General features: G+C 38.5%; 1 protein-coding gene across 2 annotated transcripts in view; it reads left to right on the top strand.

Moving 5' to 3' along the window:
- nsg2 (neuronal vesicle trafficking associated 2) overlaps nt 1–13,209 on the top strand; it is an 80,169-nt gene extending 66,960 nt beyond the window's left edge. For both annotated transcript variants that reach the window (XM_072590998.1, XM_072590999.1), the window contains exons 4-5: nt 3,603–3,713; nt 12,069–13,209. In XM_072590998.1, the coding sequence (XP_072447099.1) occupies nt 3,603–3,713; nt 12,069–12,272 (315 nt within the window). In that variant the 3' untranslated portion in view covers nt 12,273–13,209. The remainder of the gene's footprint in view (nt 1–3,602; nt 3,714–12,068) is intronic.
- Nucleotides 13,210–16,489: the final 3,280 nt, after the last annotated feature.

Below are 16,489 nucleotides of genomic sequence, written 5' to 3'. Positions count from 1 at the left end.
AAGCACAACCCACCCATACCCCTACATCTACCCCTGAGCCCAACTCTTGACTACTATTTGGAGGCCTGTACATAACTCCCACTACGTTTTGTTTTACTTTTGTGGTTTCTCAACTCTACGCACACAGATTCTACATCATCCAACCCTACTTCATTTCTTACTATTGATTTAATTTCATTTCTTACTACTTAGGCAACTACATCCCCTCTGCTCACCTGTCTTTTCGATAGGATGTATATCCTTGGATATTTCAATTTCAATCCTGATCCCCTTGCAGCTACATTACCTTGGTGCCCACCACGTCATACCTGCCAATTTCGATCTGCGCCACAAGCTCACTTACCTTATTTCTGATTCTGCATGCATTTAGATGCAATATCTTCAGGCTTATATTAACTGTCCCTCTTCTCATTTATCCAGTGTGCTTGAAGTTTGATTTCTAACTCTTTCCAAACACTCTGTACTATTTGATGTTCTGGCAACTTTAATAATCTCTCCTGAGTTCTCCTTTCCTTTCTTTTTTAAAATATTTTTCCATGCAGTTGAATCCACCCCCACTGATGTTAACCTCTTGCTTTGTTTCCCATTGACCATTATACTACTTGGAGTTTTACCCATCCCTTCCCCGCACATGCTAGTTAAAAGTTCTGTTGACCACCCTATTTATCCTTTTCACTCAAACATTGGTCCCAGCCGAGTTCGGGTGAAGACTGTGCCAATGCTACAGGTCCCCCTGTTTTAATACTGACATCAGTGCCCCCTGAAAAGGAACCCCTCTTTCCCGCATCACTCTTGAAGCCATGTGTTTACTTCCCTTATTCTCGTGTCCCTATGCTAATTTGCATGTGGCTCGGGCAATAATCCAGAGATTATAACCCTTGAGGACCTGTTCTTTAATTTAGTTCCTAGTTCCTGATAATCCCTAAATAAGTCCTCTTTCCTAGTCTTACCTATGTTGTTTGTGCTGATGTGGACCACAACAGTAGGATCCTTCATGATCTATAAGGGTGGCACAGTGGCTCAGTGGCAAGCACTGCTGCCTCACAGTGCCAGGGATCCAGGTTCAATCCCAGCCTTTGGTGACTGTCTGTGTAGAGTTTACACATTCTCCCTCTGGGTGTCCTCCAGGTGCTCCGGTTTCTTCTCACAATCCAAAGATGTGCAGGTTAGGTGAATTGGCCATGTTAATTGCCCATAGTGTTCAGGGATGTGTAAGTTAGGTGCATTAATTAGGGGTAAATGTAGAGTAATAGGGAAGGGGAATGGGTCTGGGTGAGTTACACTTTGGAGGGTTGGTGTGGACATGTTGGGCTGAATGGCCTGATTCCACACCGTAGGGATTCGATGAAAATAAGTGATAATGTTACACATTGTGCTGTAAGTGCCGTAGCTTGTTTTCTGTTACCTTCTGTTTCATTTTCTTCTTTCCCCATCATAAAGATGACTCTTTCCTCTGAATTCTGAACATGTTCTCCTATCTTTACCATTAAGCTAATTGCCAAGTCCCCTGATTCAAGATGAGTCAAAGGCAAGCAAGACAAGAGCAACACTAGGTATGCATGCCAAACAAGGCTAGCAACATGTGATTAAAGCAACCAACTGATAAGACAACATAGCTTTGATCTTATCATATCCAGTTGTAAATAGCGGCTGCCAATTAAACAATTAACTGAAGGAGGAGGATCGATAAACATTCCCATTGTCGATTTTCACACATCAGTGCAAAAACCAGGCCTAAGCATTTCCATCCACCTTCAATCAGAAGTGGTGAGTAAATGATCTATATCGGCTTCCTGCTAAGGTCCCCAGCATCACAGATGCTGGTCCACGTGATGTCAGGAACAGCTCAAGGTACCAGATGCTGCAAAGACTGTGGGCTCTGATAACATCTTGGCAAGGCACTGGAAACTTGTGCTCCAGATCTCTGCACTACCCCATGCCTCTCTGTCTTCCTTGAAGACCATTCCCTTCATCAATCCTTGGTTCACACCACTGTCCCTTCCAAATCCCCACCCCACCTGTACCTTCTGCAACCGTAAAAATTGCAAAACCTACCAATACACCATCTCCCTCATCTACATCCAGGGCCCAAACAGTCCTTCCAGGTGAAACAGAGGTTGACCTGTTTCTCCTCCAACCTAATTTACTGCATCCCGCTCTCCTGATGTGGTCTTCTTTACATTGGTGAGACGAAATGTAAACTTAGGGAACGTTTCGCTGAGCTTCTCAGCCATAAGGGCCAGCCTGACCTCCCGGTAACAGCCCAGCTCAAATTTCCTTCCTACTCCCACTCCGACATGTCTATACTCAGCCTCCTCCATCACCATAGTGAATCAGACTGCATTTTGAAGGAATAGCACATTATCGTTGCCTGGGCAGCCTACAGTCTGGAGGACTCAAGATTAAGTTCTCCAATTTCAAATAACCTTCCCACCCATTCCCCAACTCCCTTTTCAGACCCACCTCCTTCCTTCCATTCCACCTACTGAACCTTCTTTCCAGCTACCAACCTGATTCATCCCTCCCATCGACCAACTAGGTTGTATGTACCACCTGTGTTCAGCTATCATTACCTCATCATTCCGCCCCTCTACCTGCTCAAAATCCTCTTCCCGACCCCTACGTCCAGTCCTGTAGAAGGGTTGACTTCTCACCTCCTGTCTTGCTGTGCTCTTTCAGTCTCCTGCTTGTCTACACCACACCTAGTTATGGCATTGAGCTGTTTGATTAACTGGTGGAATCTGCTCAAGTATTGATGTTGTCAACTTTATTCTTACATTAAATTCTAAAATTAGATGATACTTTGTGACTAAACATAAACAAAATTTCTTAAGCTAAACAATAAAACAGATAACATTTAGGGGAGGCAATGGTATAGGGCAATATCACAAGACAATTAATCCAGAGACCCAGGTTCTGGGAACCTGAGTTTGAATCCCACCATGGTATATGGTGGAATTTGAATTCAATCAAAATCTAGAATTAAGAGTCTAATGATAACCATGCAGCCATTATCACATAGGAGAAAGTGAAGACCGCAGATGCTGGAGATCTGAGTCAAGAGAGCTATTATCACTTGTCAGGAAAAAGCCACTTGGTTCGCTACTGTCCTTTAGGGAAGGAAACTGCCACCTGTGTTGACTCTCAACGGCCCTCTGGGCAATTAGGGATCGGCACTAAATGAAGGCCTAGACAGTGATGTCCACATCGAGTGAATGAATTATAAAAAGAAAAGACAGCTGTTGACTTGTTAACACTTACGTAATATTTTTAAATACACACATCTTTTACATACCCTACAGCAAAGATTATTTTCTAGAAAAAATCATTCTATAAAAAGTTGTTCCACAGCATAATACTGCTTACTGATATAGATGGGAGTAAACCGAGTCTGGTTTGCCAGTTAAAATCTCAAATATTGTAAAATATGAAAAGGCAGTCTGTTATTGGATATGTTTGAATTGTGGTGATAAATGTTAGTAATTACTGTGGAATGGCTATTTGGCGCTTGGGAGATCTTTGCATTGGACAATTTACAAAATGGATGTATATGCGTCAGAAACTCAAAATTGATCTTTTGGGTTTTATATTTTGTGTTACAGGTCACTATTCTCATTTTTCTTGCACTTGCATTTCTTGCTTGTATTGTGTTCCTCGTGGTATACAAAGCCTTCACCTATGATCACAGTTGCCCAGATGGATTTGTGTATAAGGTAAGGAATGAAGAAAAAAAAAATCTTCTATGAAAGTACTGAATTTATGTAATACCTAACTAGTCTAATTTTGATCTAATAACGGCTTTGCTAATAACAATAAATTCACTAGCTAGTCATTTGTCATAATTGTGATTACATTATTTACTGACTCAAATGTGACATTACATAGGCATATTAATGTGAATTTGATTAGAGCAGCTTGTATCATTAGATTTTGCCCACCAGTGAAAATTAGAAAGGAAATATAGGGTGAGATTCCACGTATGAGTGTTAATTTCATTTGTATATTTTTCTTGACAAAATGCATTTTCAGTGAAGTAAATGCAATCATAGACAAATTTGACTTTGTTTATAAAGAGGTTTTAATGTCTTGAAAATAGCATAATGGCAATCAGATATGTCCACAGTGTAGTCAGTGAATATTATATAGCTCATTTAACTTATTTTAGTTTTCAAGTGTTGCAATTTTAAAAAAGAATCAGCAACAAAGCTTTAGTTTGAAACAAGATCAAAGTTTTGTTTATTTTACAACTGTTGCTGGAGGAAAGTAAAAAAAACTTGTACAGTTATTGGTTATCACACAGATGTAAAGATTAGAATAGATAGGAGTAAAGGACACTTATAAAATTGAAAGGTAGTTCAGTCCATTATCATCATGGCCTGTTACTGGTGAGTAGATTCTCTTCCTGAGGAGCGAGTTAAAAATTTGATGATAGAATTCAGTAGACGTAATGGCTTCTGTAGTTGCATAGAACAGATGGACTCAGTAGTAGAGCAGACTTTGAGAGGGAGGAATAGAGAAGATTTCTTATTACTGATTAGTTCTGTGACTATGTTACTTTCAGAATGCCTGGACTATTTCAACAAAGCTGTATTGACTTTTGATGGCCTTTCTCCTTAAGATGAGCATACTTTTCTCTGGAGATGTTGTCTATCAGACCTTCCTGCAGAATGATGTATCTCCGTGTAATACTGATGAAATGCAGTTTGGCTACTTGGTTAAATTTTAATCGTTCATTGTCTTACCAAGCAATGCCAAATTTGCTAGAATTCTGGGTTCTTTCAGTCTTCTACTATGTCAGAAGTTTTTGAATTAAGAACTCATTGTGTTGTCCAAAAGGTACTCAAAGTCTAAACATTTTGTTTTGTGATTGCTGTTGAGGTAACACCTCTGCTGCTCTGTCTTTCTGAATGAAATTAATCAGAAAGACCTCACGTGACTCTTGGGAGCCAGCTTTTTGAGTCCACAAGCATGCCTTTACATAATCTGAAAATATACAGTATCTCCACCAAAGGTTCCCAAGATGAGATCCAAAAGGGCATCTTACCTCTCCAAAAAAAACCAAAAAGCTTCCTCCAGTCCTCATCCCTTACACCCCTCAACCTCAACACACTTCATCCCAAATGCATGCCAACTTCTGCCTATCCCCATGTCCTCTGTCCATCCACTGACCTTCTCAAACCCCTATGCCAACATAGTACCTTTATTTCCCTTTACACCGATCATACCAATGCATTGAATGTCCTGGACTAGTGCAACGAAATATTCTATATTTTTGACAACATCAGGAAACAGTACTCACTTGATTGGCACCCCGTGCATTCACTCTCTCTAGCATTGATGTGCAAGCAACAGTGTATCCTATCTATCAGATGCAATACATCAAATCACCAAGGCTTAAACAGCACCTTCCAAACCCACGACCTTTACCACCTAGAAAGGGAATTACAGCAGGTACATAGGAACAAGATCTTCTGCAAGATCCCCTCCAAATCATGGTGACTTGGAATTATATCACCTTTCATTCATTATTGCTGTCTCAAAGTCCTGCAACTTCATCCCTAATACCATATGTGTCCCTGCACCCTCATGAAAGGAGTACCAGGATTTTGTCCTCGTGAGATGAAAGAACATCATTATATCGCTCCAGCTGAGAATGGAATGGAGCTTAGAGGGGAACTTCCAGGTGATTTTCTTGGTGGTAGAGTTTGTAGAATTACAAGGTCCTGCTGAAGGAGGCTTTATTAGGCTATGCGCTACAATGCATCTTGTGTATGTTGCACACACTGCTGCAATTGTATACTGGGCTGCTTAGTTTTGGATTGTCTTACCCTTCTTGAGTATGTGGCACACATATTACTCCCCACTTAACACAAGCCTATATATTGTCCCAGTCTTGCTGCATAGAAAAACAGACTGCTTGAATATTTAAAGTAATATCATGCCCATTTTCCTATGAGGCTCCTCTGAGGAATTGGTAGTCCTACATAGAGACATCTGAAATCAAGGGATCCGATTGTATTTCTTGCCATCTAGCAGTCACTTTCACTCTTGCTTGTGCCGTTGAAATAAAACTTGGAGACTGAGCTGGCAGAACATAACCTACACTGGCTCCCTGTAAAGCATTGCTCCAATTTTAAAATTCTCATCCTTGCTTTCAGGTCCCTCCTTGGCCTGGCCCTTCTCTATCTCTAATCTTCTCCAGCCCATGAATCCTCCGAGATATGTGCGCTCCTCTATTTTTGGCTTCTTGAATATCCATAATTTTAATTACATCATCATTGGTCCCTGCACCTTTTAAGCTGCCTTGACCCCCAAAGTCTAGAATTCCAACTGTAAACCATCCCATCGATTTACCTAGTTTTTCCAATTTAAAAAGCTCCTTAATATGTACTGTTAAGAGGACTAAACCAATGAGGCAATGGAGTGACTTGAAATTAAAGATGAGAATTTAAAACAAAGTTAATTCTTACTGGAAGCCAGCATAGGTGAAGGGACTTCTACTCAGTAAGTTCAGGGCAGTAGAATTTTTGATTTCTTCAAATTTATGAATGTGGGAGACTGTCCAGGAGTGCATTTGAATAGTCAAGTCTAGAGGTAGCAATGAAAAATATATTGACTCCATGTAGGTTGAATGATTAAATATTTGTGTAATGTGCTGGGTTAATGTTTTCTTTCTCTTCCTTTTTTTTAAAATAGTATTTCATGTGCACACATATTTGACTAGTTACTTTAGATTTTGTGTATTAGTTTGCCAATATGCTCTTTCCAAATTTTGAAGATCATAGGATCATATGACCACTATGGTGGTCATAACTCACCTTTGCCAGTTAGTCATTCACCAGAACCAGAGTCAAATATGAAACTGGGTTATTGTATCCCATACAAAACTAGAGTCACAGAAATATACAACATGGAAACAGACCTTTTTGGTCCAACTCATCTATGCTGACCAGACATCCTAAATAAATTTAGTCCCATTTGCCAGCATTAAACCCTTACCCCTCTAAACCCTTCCTAATCATATAACCTTCCAGATGCCATTTAATTGCTGTAATTGTTACCAGCCTCCGCCACTTCCACTGGCAATTAATTCTATCATACACACACCACCCTCTGCGTGCAACATTTGCCCTGTAAGTCCCTTTTTAAATCCTTCCCTTCTAGTTTTGGACTCCACCACCCTGGACAAAAGACCTTGTCTATTTACCCTATCCATGCCCCTCATGATTTAATAAACCTCTATTAGGTTACCTTCACCCTCTGACTCTACAGGGAAAACAGCCTCAATCTATTCTGCCTCTCCCGATAGCTCAAATCCTCCAACCCTGGCAACATCTTTGTAAATCTTTTCTGAACCTTTTCAAGTTTCACAACATCCTTCCTAAAGTAGGGAGACAACAATTGCATACAGTTTTCCAATAGTGGCCTAACCAATGTCCTGTACAGCTGCCACATGACCTCCCAACTCCCATACTCAATGCACCGTCCAATAAAGGCAAGCATAACAAACATGATCTTCACTTTCCTATCCACCAGTGATTTCCACTTTCAAGGAATTATGAACCTGCACTCCAAGGTCTCTGTTCAGCAACACTCTCCAGGACCTTACATTAAGTATAGAAGTCCTGCCCAAATTTGCATTTCCAAAATGCAGCACCTCACATTTATCTAAATTAAACTCCATCTGCCACTCCTTGACCCATTGGCCCAACTGATCAAAATCCCATTGTACTCTGAGGTAACCTTCTTTGTACCCAAATTGCAGGTGTAGTGGACAGCAATCTGCAAACTTACTAATCATACTTCGTATGTTCGCATCCAATTCATTTATATAAATGAGTTACAGCTTTTGCAGTGGACACAGCACCAATCCTTGTGGCACACCACTGGACACAGGCCTGAAGAGCAACCCTCCACCATGACCCTGTCTTTACTTTCGAGCCAGTTCTGTATCCAAATAACTAGTTCTCCCTCTATTCCATGTGATTTAACCTTGCTAACCAGTCTACCATGGGAAGCCTTGTCAAACCGTACTGAAGTCCAAACAGATCACGTCCACTGCTCTGCCCTCAACCGTTTTTGTTACTTTTTCAAATAAACTCAATCAAGTTAGTGAGACACTATTTTCCCCCACACACAGCCATGTTGACTATCCTTAATCAGTACTCACCTTTCCAAATACATGTAAATCCTATCCCTCAGGATTCCCTCCAACAATGTTCCCTCCCTCCACTGATGTCAGGCTCACAGGCATGTAGTTCCCTGGTGTTCGTTTACCACTTTTCTTAAATAGTGGCACCACATTAGCCAACCTCCAGCCTTCCGGCACCTCATCCATGGCTAGCAATGATACAAATATCTCAGCAACGGACCCAGAAATCACTTCCATAGCCCCTCAGAGTTCCATCGTATACCTGATTAGATCCCAGGGATTTATCCACCATTATGCATTTTAAAGATGTCTTCCCTAAGTGCAGCTGCGATGTTATCCCTAATCAAAAAATGCCAATCCCCCCCCACCGCCTTTCAATACTTCCTATAGCATCCAAACCCTGGAATCTTAATCTGCCAATCCTGCTCATCCATGAGTCATGTCTCTAATTGCTGTGCTATCCCAGTCCACAACCATGCCCTGAGTTCATCTGCTTTACCTGTTAAGCCTCTTACATTGAAATAAATGCAGTTTAATTTATCAGTCCTACCTTGTTCCTGCCTGCCCTGACTATTTGAATTTTTTTTCCCCCAACTGTACTCGTCTCAGACTGATCTTTTTCCACACTATCTTCCTCAGTACCAGAAACCTGCCTGTCCATGCTATATTCCCCTGAGAATCCACCACCCCCACATTTTCCAGAACAGCATACTTGTTTGAGAAAGGAATGACCACAGGAGAGTCCTATACTACCTGCCTCCCTCCCCTACCTTTCCTAAAGGATACCTGACTACATCTCCAGTAAATCTCCCTCCCTGCAGCTACTATTGATCACACCCCCCACTCGTGTAAATTCCTCTTTACCTGTAACTGCTGTTCCAACTGAACCATGTGATCCGATAGGATTTGCAATCAAAAACACATCCTGCAGACATAATCATCAGTATTATTGTAACTCTCCCTAATCTCCTACATCTTACAGGAAGAGTATATCACTCTACTAAAGGCCATCTTTACTCCTTAACAATCTACAGACCCAGAAAATAGCACATAGTCTTACTGCTCTAAAAATACTACTCCAGGCTAGCTTAGTACCTGTAGATAGATCTCAATAAAAAACGTATTCAAAAAGAACTCACTCACAATTATAGATTTACAAAAACAAGTAAGATTACACTTTAAAACTAGCCACTTAAGTGCTCCCCTGCTGTGAGCTCTACTGGACTGGTTTCTCCAAAGTCAGTGAATTTTGCTATTAGTTTATTTTTCTTCGAATGAACTCCGATGTCCAGAGACACTTGAAAATGGACAGCAATGTTAGCAGCTGTGCAGGCTACTGCTGGGTCTGACGGCAGTGGAGGTTTCTTTCTCTATTTGAATCACTGACCATCTGGTCATTGCCCTTTGTCAGTCTTCCTCCTTTTTAAAATGCCATTGTTTTGATTCTTTTCCCCCCAAAGTTCCTAAACAATGCGATGCAACAGCTTATAAAATGGTAATTACTGATCTTAGAATTGGAGGAAATCAGCTCCAACATTAAAAGTAACTTAAGAAAAAGGAGCAGCTCTTACAGCCAGAATTTTATCGTGACCTCCATCTTGAATTACCCAGAATCCCTTCTTTGATGGATAAAGTGTGGTGTAATTGCTCAGCCATTAGCTGATAGTTACTTCCTTATCAGTAAAACTATAATTTTAAAATGTTTATATTTTAAAAAGATATAACTCAAACATTTTCCGATATTTGTTTTTTATTAATGTATATATTTAACATTCTATTCATAATTATGTAATTGAATATAGAACACAGCTGCCTAACTGCCGGATCATCAGCTCAAACATTTTTTTAATTCAGTAGTTTACCTCATGCTGATTCAAAGCAATTATATGCTACACTTCTCATATGCTTAATCACATTTAATTCTTGTTCATTTTACATCATTGAATTATGCCATTCTAGATTAAACTAGCCTGTAAATTCAGCAATGTTATTTAACTGAATGAAGCTATGCTGTCACACCCAGTGGCTGTGGGAATATATTAGAAAACAAAAATATGCAACACAGTTTTCCCAAGTGTGCACAGTTCCATTTTTGGACTGCAAAATGAGTAATAGAACAATTTGTGCAGAAATTTCAGTTTTTCTTTGACCATAATTAAGTGAATTTTCACATCTCTAGTCTTTCTTGCTCTGAATAGCATCAAAATGTAATAATTTGCCCATTAAATTACTAAAGATAAAACTGCATTATACCATATGTATGCAGAGTTTAGAGATGTAGTGGCTCAATTGTTGTGCTGTTGAATTCATAAGTTAAAATTTCATCATGTGTTGTGAATTTGGACTAAATAAATGTTCTCATTTGAAGACCATAACTAGAGGAAACCTCCAACAAAGTTGTCAGATTATTATAAAATCCCTGGTGAGTCACTGTTATCCTTAAGTGAAGGAAACTTCCTCATACCTAACTCAGTAATCTCAATAGTACTCATTAAAAGAATCAGTGATTCACCACAAACTTTAAGGACAATTGGGATGTACAGTAAATGCTGCTTGCTAATATTGTCCATCTCCCCAAAATGGTATGGAAAACAAAGGACTGCTAACTAATATACAACTGCAATGACCCTTGCAGCTGAGTTTGGATGAGATCAAATCTACTCAAATTCCTCTAAATAATAGAATGTTTGAGTACCAGTAAAATACCTAGTATAAACTCTACCAAATGAAGCCACTGTCACTTGTTATGGCCATTTTATTTGTGTGAAACCATGTAAATTTGACCAATAAAATGCTGCAAGGTTGTTTTAGGGATTACTCAACCATAAGAAAGGTCTCCATTTAGATTGGAACGTTGCAATTTGTTCTGTGTTCTTGCTGCCATCATTCACTCATATCATGCGGAAAATGCAGGATTAAGAATTCCCTGGTTTTTTCAGTACAGGAATCTTTCATAGCATCAATCTTCAGAGCCATCCAACTGTTTAGATGTTTCTTTTCCCATTCTTTCCTCACCAATGTTTTGTCCTGAAAATAGTGACCTCTTGTTGAACTGTAGTTTCATTTGAATCAGACATCCTGGCCTCCTCCCACCCTATCTTCTACATATAAACCAACATTTTCCTAGCTACCATCAGTTCTGAGGAGGGATCCCAGACGTGAAACATTAACTCTGTTTTCTCTTCACAGATGCTGCCAGACCTGCTCAGCTTTCCCAGCAATTTTTGTGTTTATTTCTAATTTACAGCCTCTGCATTTCTTTTGCTTTTTATCCTAGCATATCTCACTGAATTGCTCCTTGTTCAGAATATTGACTGTGTGCATTATTGAGTAACTCATATGTAGGAGTTATCACAATCAAATTGGTTACAATTTTCAAAGTGATGCTGATATGTTGCAACTAATTTTGACTCACTTCCCTTTCCCAAATCTAGGAGTACTGGAGCCAATTGTAGCATCCATACTTTTGTCCTAGGTGATAGGAGCTAACTGATGGAATGAATCTAGGGCTTGCCTATTCTAGGTGGTTCATCAATTCACTAAATAAGCATTCTGAGCCAAAGGAGAAAGGGCACTTTCTTATTATAGTTAGTGTTAAATATCATTTGCTATTTTAGAAACAGCTGTCCAAGGTAAATTTAAATAAAATATTGAATTACATTTTGAGTAAAGCATTACATAACATGCAAACAGACAAGATGAGAACAAGCATAGTTACAGAGATGAAAAAAGCAAAACTTTGCACCAACAGTTGTCCATCAACAATATGAAATGGAAACATTTGGACAATATATTGTGTCCAAATTCTGAATCACCATTGTTTTTATTGTATAGATAGGGGAAAAGCATTCCACTCAACCATATAGATTTATTTTATTTTCAGCCTAATTCGTTTTCCCTTTTTATTTCCTGATAGCATAAACGCTGTATACCAGCATCTCTTGAAGCCTACTACTCAGCACAAGACTCTACTTCTCGAGGGCGATTCTACACAGTCATCAGTCATTACAGTCTGGCTAAACAAACTACTTCCCGGTCAGTTTCACCATGGCTGCCTGCTGCATCAGCTGAGAAACCAGCAGAACATGATTCAAAATCCTCAAGCAGTGACAGTCACTGAACAACTTCTCTGGGTGTGACGTTTTTTTCAAAACATAAAACTAATTGAAAGGTGTTAAGGTTGCTGATAATGGACTGTTGTTTCAGTTCCAAAACAAAGCAGTATTTGGATTATATGATAGTTGTTTCTTTTGTCCCTTGTCCTTGTTGATTTGTAATTGATTCTGAAGTTTTTTTGTACAAAGGCATGTTTGGTGTTGCTGCACTTCACATTATAAACACATTTTTAAATAGGCTACATGTCTTTAATGACTTTGTTTAATTGAATTTCAAAAATAGCCTTCATGGTGTTCAGTGAGCTCTCTCCCGAAGACAAGTTGGTGCACATTTGTTCATTTTTTAAGTAAAGCATTTCCTGCATGAGCAGTTTATGTGCATGAAATTTTGCACGTTTGGCTGACGTGTACAGTTATAATCATATGATGTTGTCACCCTCAGTGGCTGCACTTTTTTAGAAATAAAACAAATAAGACAAGCTTATGTACTTTAGCCATTGGCTGAAGAGCAGTTGATAACCTATAGTTCTCCTACAACTGCAGATACTTGGGTGCTCTGTAGTTCCTGCATACTACAATAATGCTTATACTTGGAAAAGGATAGAGTGATTGACTGCTGTACATATGAATTCTTGATATTAAGGGATGCAGTATGGGGATTTGTACATTAGATTTCACATGAATTATCAGATTTGTAGCTGAAGCTTAGTAGAGAATTGTAATGATTAGTAATTAACACAAGTGCAGAGTCATCTTTCTCATGTTTTCATATGTATTATTACATTGTCAATTGTGTTGATTTTCAGCTAATGTAAAAAAAAGGAATAATTTATAACTCCTTGTGGTGTATTTTTGTCACTATCTAGCAGAAACTAAAGTATTTTTGGTTGTGTTTCTTGGGATTTTTCCGATAAAGAAATAAAGCTAGATGTGTCTGACGTTTTCAATAGTTATTTTTCATTTTTGATGTCTTTCTGATCACAAAAAACAAAACAAGCAAACAACTTATTATCCATTTTCACCAGCTTTGATCTTAGCACCTTTTACAGTTCTCCCAAAGTATTATGGTATAGTCATAATATACATTTTGGCCACATCATTTATTATATATCTGCATGTAGCCATAATTACAACGAAGACTATATCATGTATTGATGGAAACAATGACTTTGAGGTGCTGATGTTGGTCTGGGGTGGCCAAAATTAAAAGTCACAACACCTGTTTATAGTCCAACAAGTTTATTTGGAAGCACTAGTTCTCAGAGCACTGTTCCTTCTTCAGGTAGTCTTCAACCACCTGAAGGAGTGGTGCTCTAAAAGCTAGTGCTTCCAAATAAATCTTTTGGACTATAACCTAGTGTTGTGATTTTTAAACTTAAGAGACGTCCTTGGATAAAGAGACCAGAATGTAAAATGGTTTGGTGATGAGGAAAAGTAGGGAAAGAACTCCAAGGTGGAAATGATCTACAGACCCACTATCAGTAACCACAAATTAGGAAGAAGTATGAAAGAAGGAATATGGGCACTTTGTGATAAAGAGTTGACAATAACCATGGGTAAAATCTACATATAAAACTTGAAAAAATGAAATAGTAACCTCAACACTGAGCTCATAAAATGTTTTTGACAAGAGTTTTTATTTTAGACAGCACATTCTGGAAATGCCTAGAAAACAAGCAAAGTGTTGTGTAATGTGATAGGATAAATTAATAATCTCAGGATAAAATTACTTAAGTAACAGTGAACATAATTGGATTTTACATCCAGTTTAGAAAATGACTTATGCTATTACCATCCGATAAGTCAGATTTCAGAATGAAATCTAACCAGTTTTTAAAAAAAAGTCACATGGTGATCTTTCACTGAAATATAGACATACCAGGTTTAGGATTAACTTTTAACAATAAATCAAAAACTTAACATGAAAGAAAAATACCAAACTATCTGCATATAACAGTTTAAAAGATTTCAGATGCCTGGCAAAATAAAATTCATATACTCCCCAACACATTCTATTCACAGATAACCAAAACGAAGAGAAATTCTTCTTTGCTATAAAATCTGTACGTTAACTGCTTTTTTTCAGTTCTGCTACTGTGAACTGTGAAGTTGTTTTCTTTGTGTCACATATTTGAGCTTAGACTTTCTCAGTTTTGAATATCCAGTAAAGATTTCTAACCAGACACACCTGGCAAGGAAAGCATCAAAGTTACAGAAAACAATGTAATTGTGAAAGATGAGTGGTGGGTCAGATGACCAGTCAGAAGAATGAATAGCAGAGAATGGTTAAGGTTAAATGAGGACAAATAAGTAAGTGTTAGTGGAATAGAAAATAGAAACATTACAAGTTTCTATAGGCATCTAAAAACGAAAGATGCAAGTAAACTGAATGTTGATCCTCTAGATGATCTGAACAGGGAATCAATAGTGGATATTAAAGAACTGCTGGATGTACTTTGCTTCTGCCTTCACCAGAGGATACAAAATGCATCCTAATATGAGCTGTAAATCAAGTGGTTGAAGGAAGAGAGGAATCTGAAAAAAAACTTAAGAAGCTGCATGTTGATAAGCTTCTGGGTCCTAATGAACTTCATCTGAGCATCTAAGAAAATGTTTCTATTGTGATAATTGTGAATTGGTGTTAGTTTTCCAAGATGTGAGAGATTCTAGAAAGGTCCTGTCAAAATTGAAAATGGCAAATATAAACCCACATTCAAGAAGTGGGGGAGGCAGATAACAGAAAACTGCAGGTCAGTTAGCTTGACCTTTGTCACGGAGAAGGTGTTAGAATCCAAAGTTAAGGAAGTTATAACTTAACAAGGTATTAGAAAGAGTCAGCATGACTTTATGAAAAAGAATAATATTTAACCAATTTATTAGGATTCTTTGAAAGAATAAAATGCATTGTAGATAAAGTGGAGCTCACGGATATACTGTAGTTGCATTTCCAGAAGATATTTGAAAAAGTTCCATACAAACTAACTTCTTGATTGATTCCTGGGCAAGTGGCCACAGCTTTGTGATTGGACAATACAGCAGAAGCATCCAGGCTGTGAAAGAGAAAACATCTAAATCCCTATCTCCACCCCCCCCCCCCCCAACTTCCTCCCCCACCACCACACCTTTTGTAAGTGAGGTAAAGTAAATTCCAAACAGCTATTAACTCTTTTCTCCCTGAAAATTCCCTACTTGTCAAGAAAAGACAGAAAATAAAGAGAAAAAGAAAACACCCTCAGAGGCACTGACATGGTAAACCATGAAACAGTGAACAAAAGATTGAGAGTCAGTGCATCCACAACCTGAAGGAAAACAACTTATCGATGCCTGTAATCCAGGCTGATTCCAGAACAGAGCTTCACTGACTTTACTGTTCCTTCCCTGCCCATATTATTTGCTTCTGCTAGTCTGTGTGTTTATCTGGGTATGGGAACTTTTCTAAAAGAGGTAGAGTTTATATTATGGAGTTACAAATTATCAGTTCATGTTTCTTTTTTGCAATTGGTTAAAACTGATAGCAATAAATAGTGATTTTCTTGTCAATAAGTAAAACCTGGTATGTATACCTTTGTGATCTAAGTCAGACAGTTTGTAAAAATTGGGCAGTCCAGCGGTTTAGTCAAACTTTCACATTTGGGATAACTGAAGGAATAGTGGAGCTTGATTTCCAGCACTACCACAGTGAGTCATGACAGTGAAACAGAAATGGGTAGGAAAATCTGTTGTGAAGAAGATATAACCAGGATGTCGACTGATAAGTGACTCTGCAAAAATCTTCCAGATGCAATATACTTTGGGAAAATGTGAGGTTGTTCACTTTGGTAGAAAGAAAATAAAACTATTTCAACAAAGAATGACGACTGAATTCCAAGGTGTTCTAGTGCATAAGTCAAAACAATTTAGAATACAGGAACAGCAAGTGATCAAAAAGATGACTGGAATGCTAACCTTTGAGTGAAATTGAATATAAAAGCAAGGATGCCATGCTTCAGTTATTAATATTGAAGGAATTTTGTGAGACAACATCTCAAAAACTGTGTGCAATTGTGGTCTTCTAATTTAAGGAAGACTACAAATGCAATGGAAATTGTTCAGAGGAGATTTATTAGATTGATACCTGGAATGAATAGGTTTTCTCATGAGGAAAGATTGGTCAGATTGGACTTGTTTATACTGGAGTCTGGAAATGTGGGAGGTTATTTGCTACAAGTTTAAAAGATGCTGA

This window comes from Chiloscyllium punctatum, chromosome 20 (assembly GCF_047496795.1).
Source record: "Chiloscyllium punctatum isolate Juve2018m chromosome 20, sChiPun1.3, whole genome shotgun sequence".
Taxonomy (NCBI): Eukaryota; Metazoa; Chordata; class Chondrichthyes; order Orectolobiformes; family Hemiscylliidae; genus Chiloscyllium; species Chiloscyllium punctatum.
Note: the sequence above shows the minus strand (reverse complement) of the source record. Positions and strands in the feature narration are given on the sequence as shown.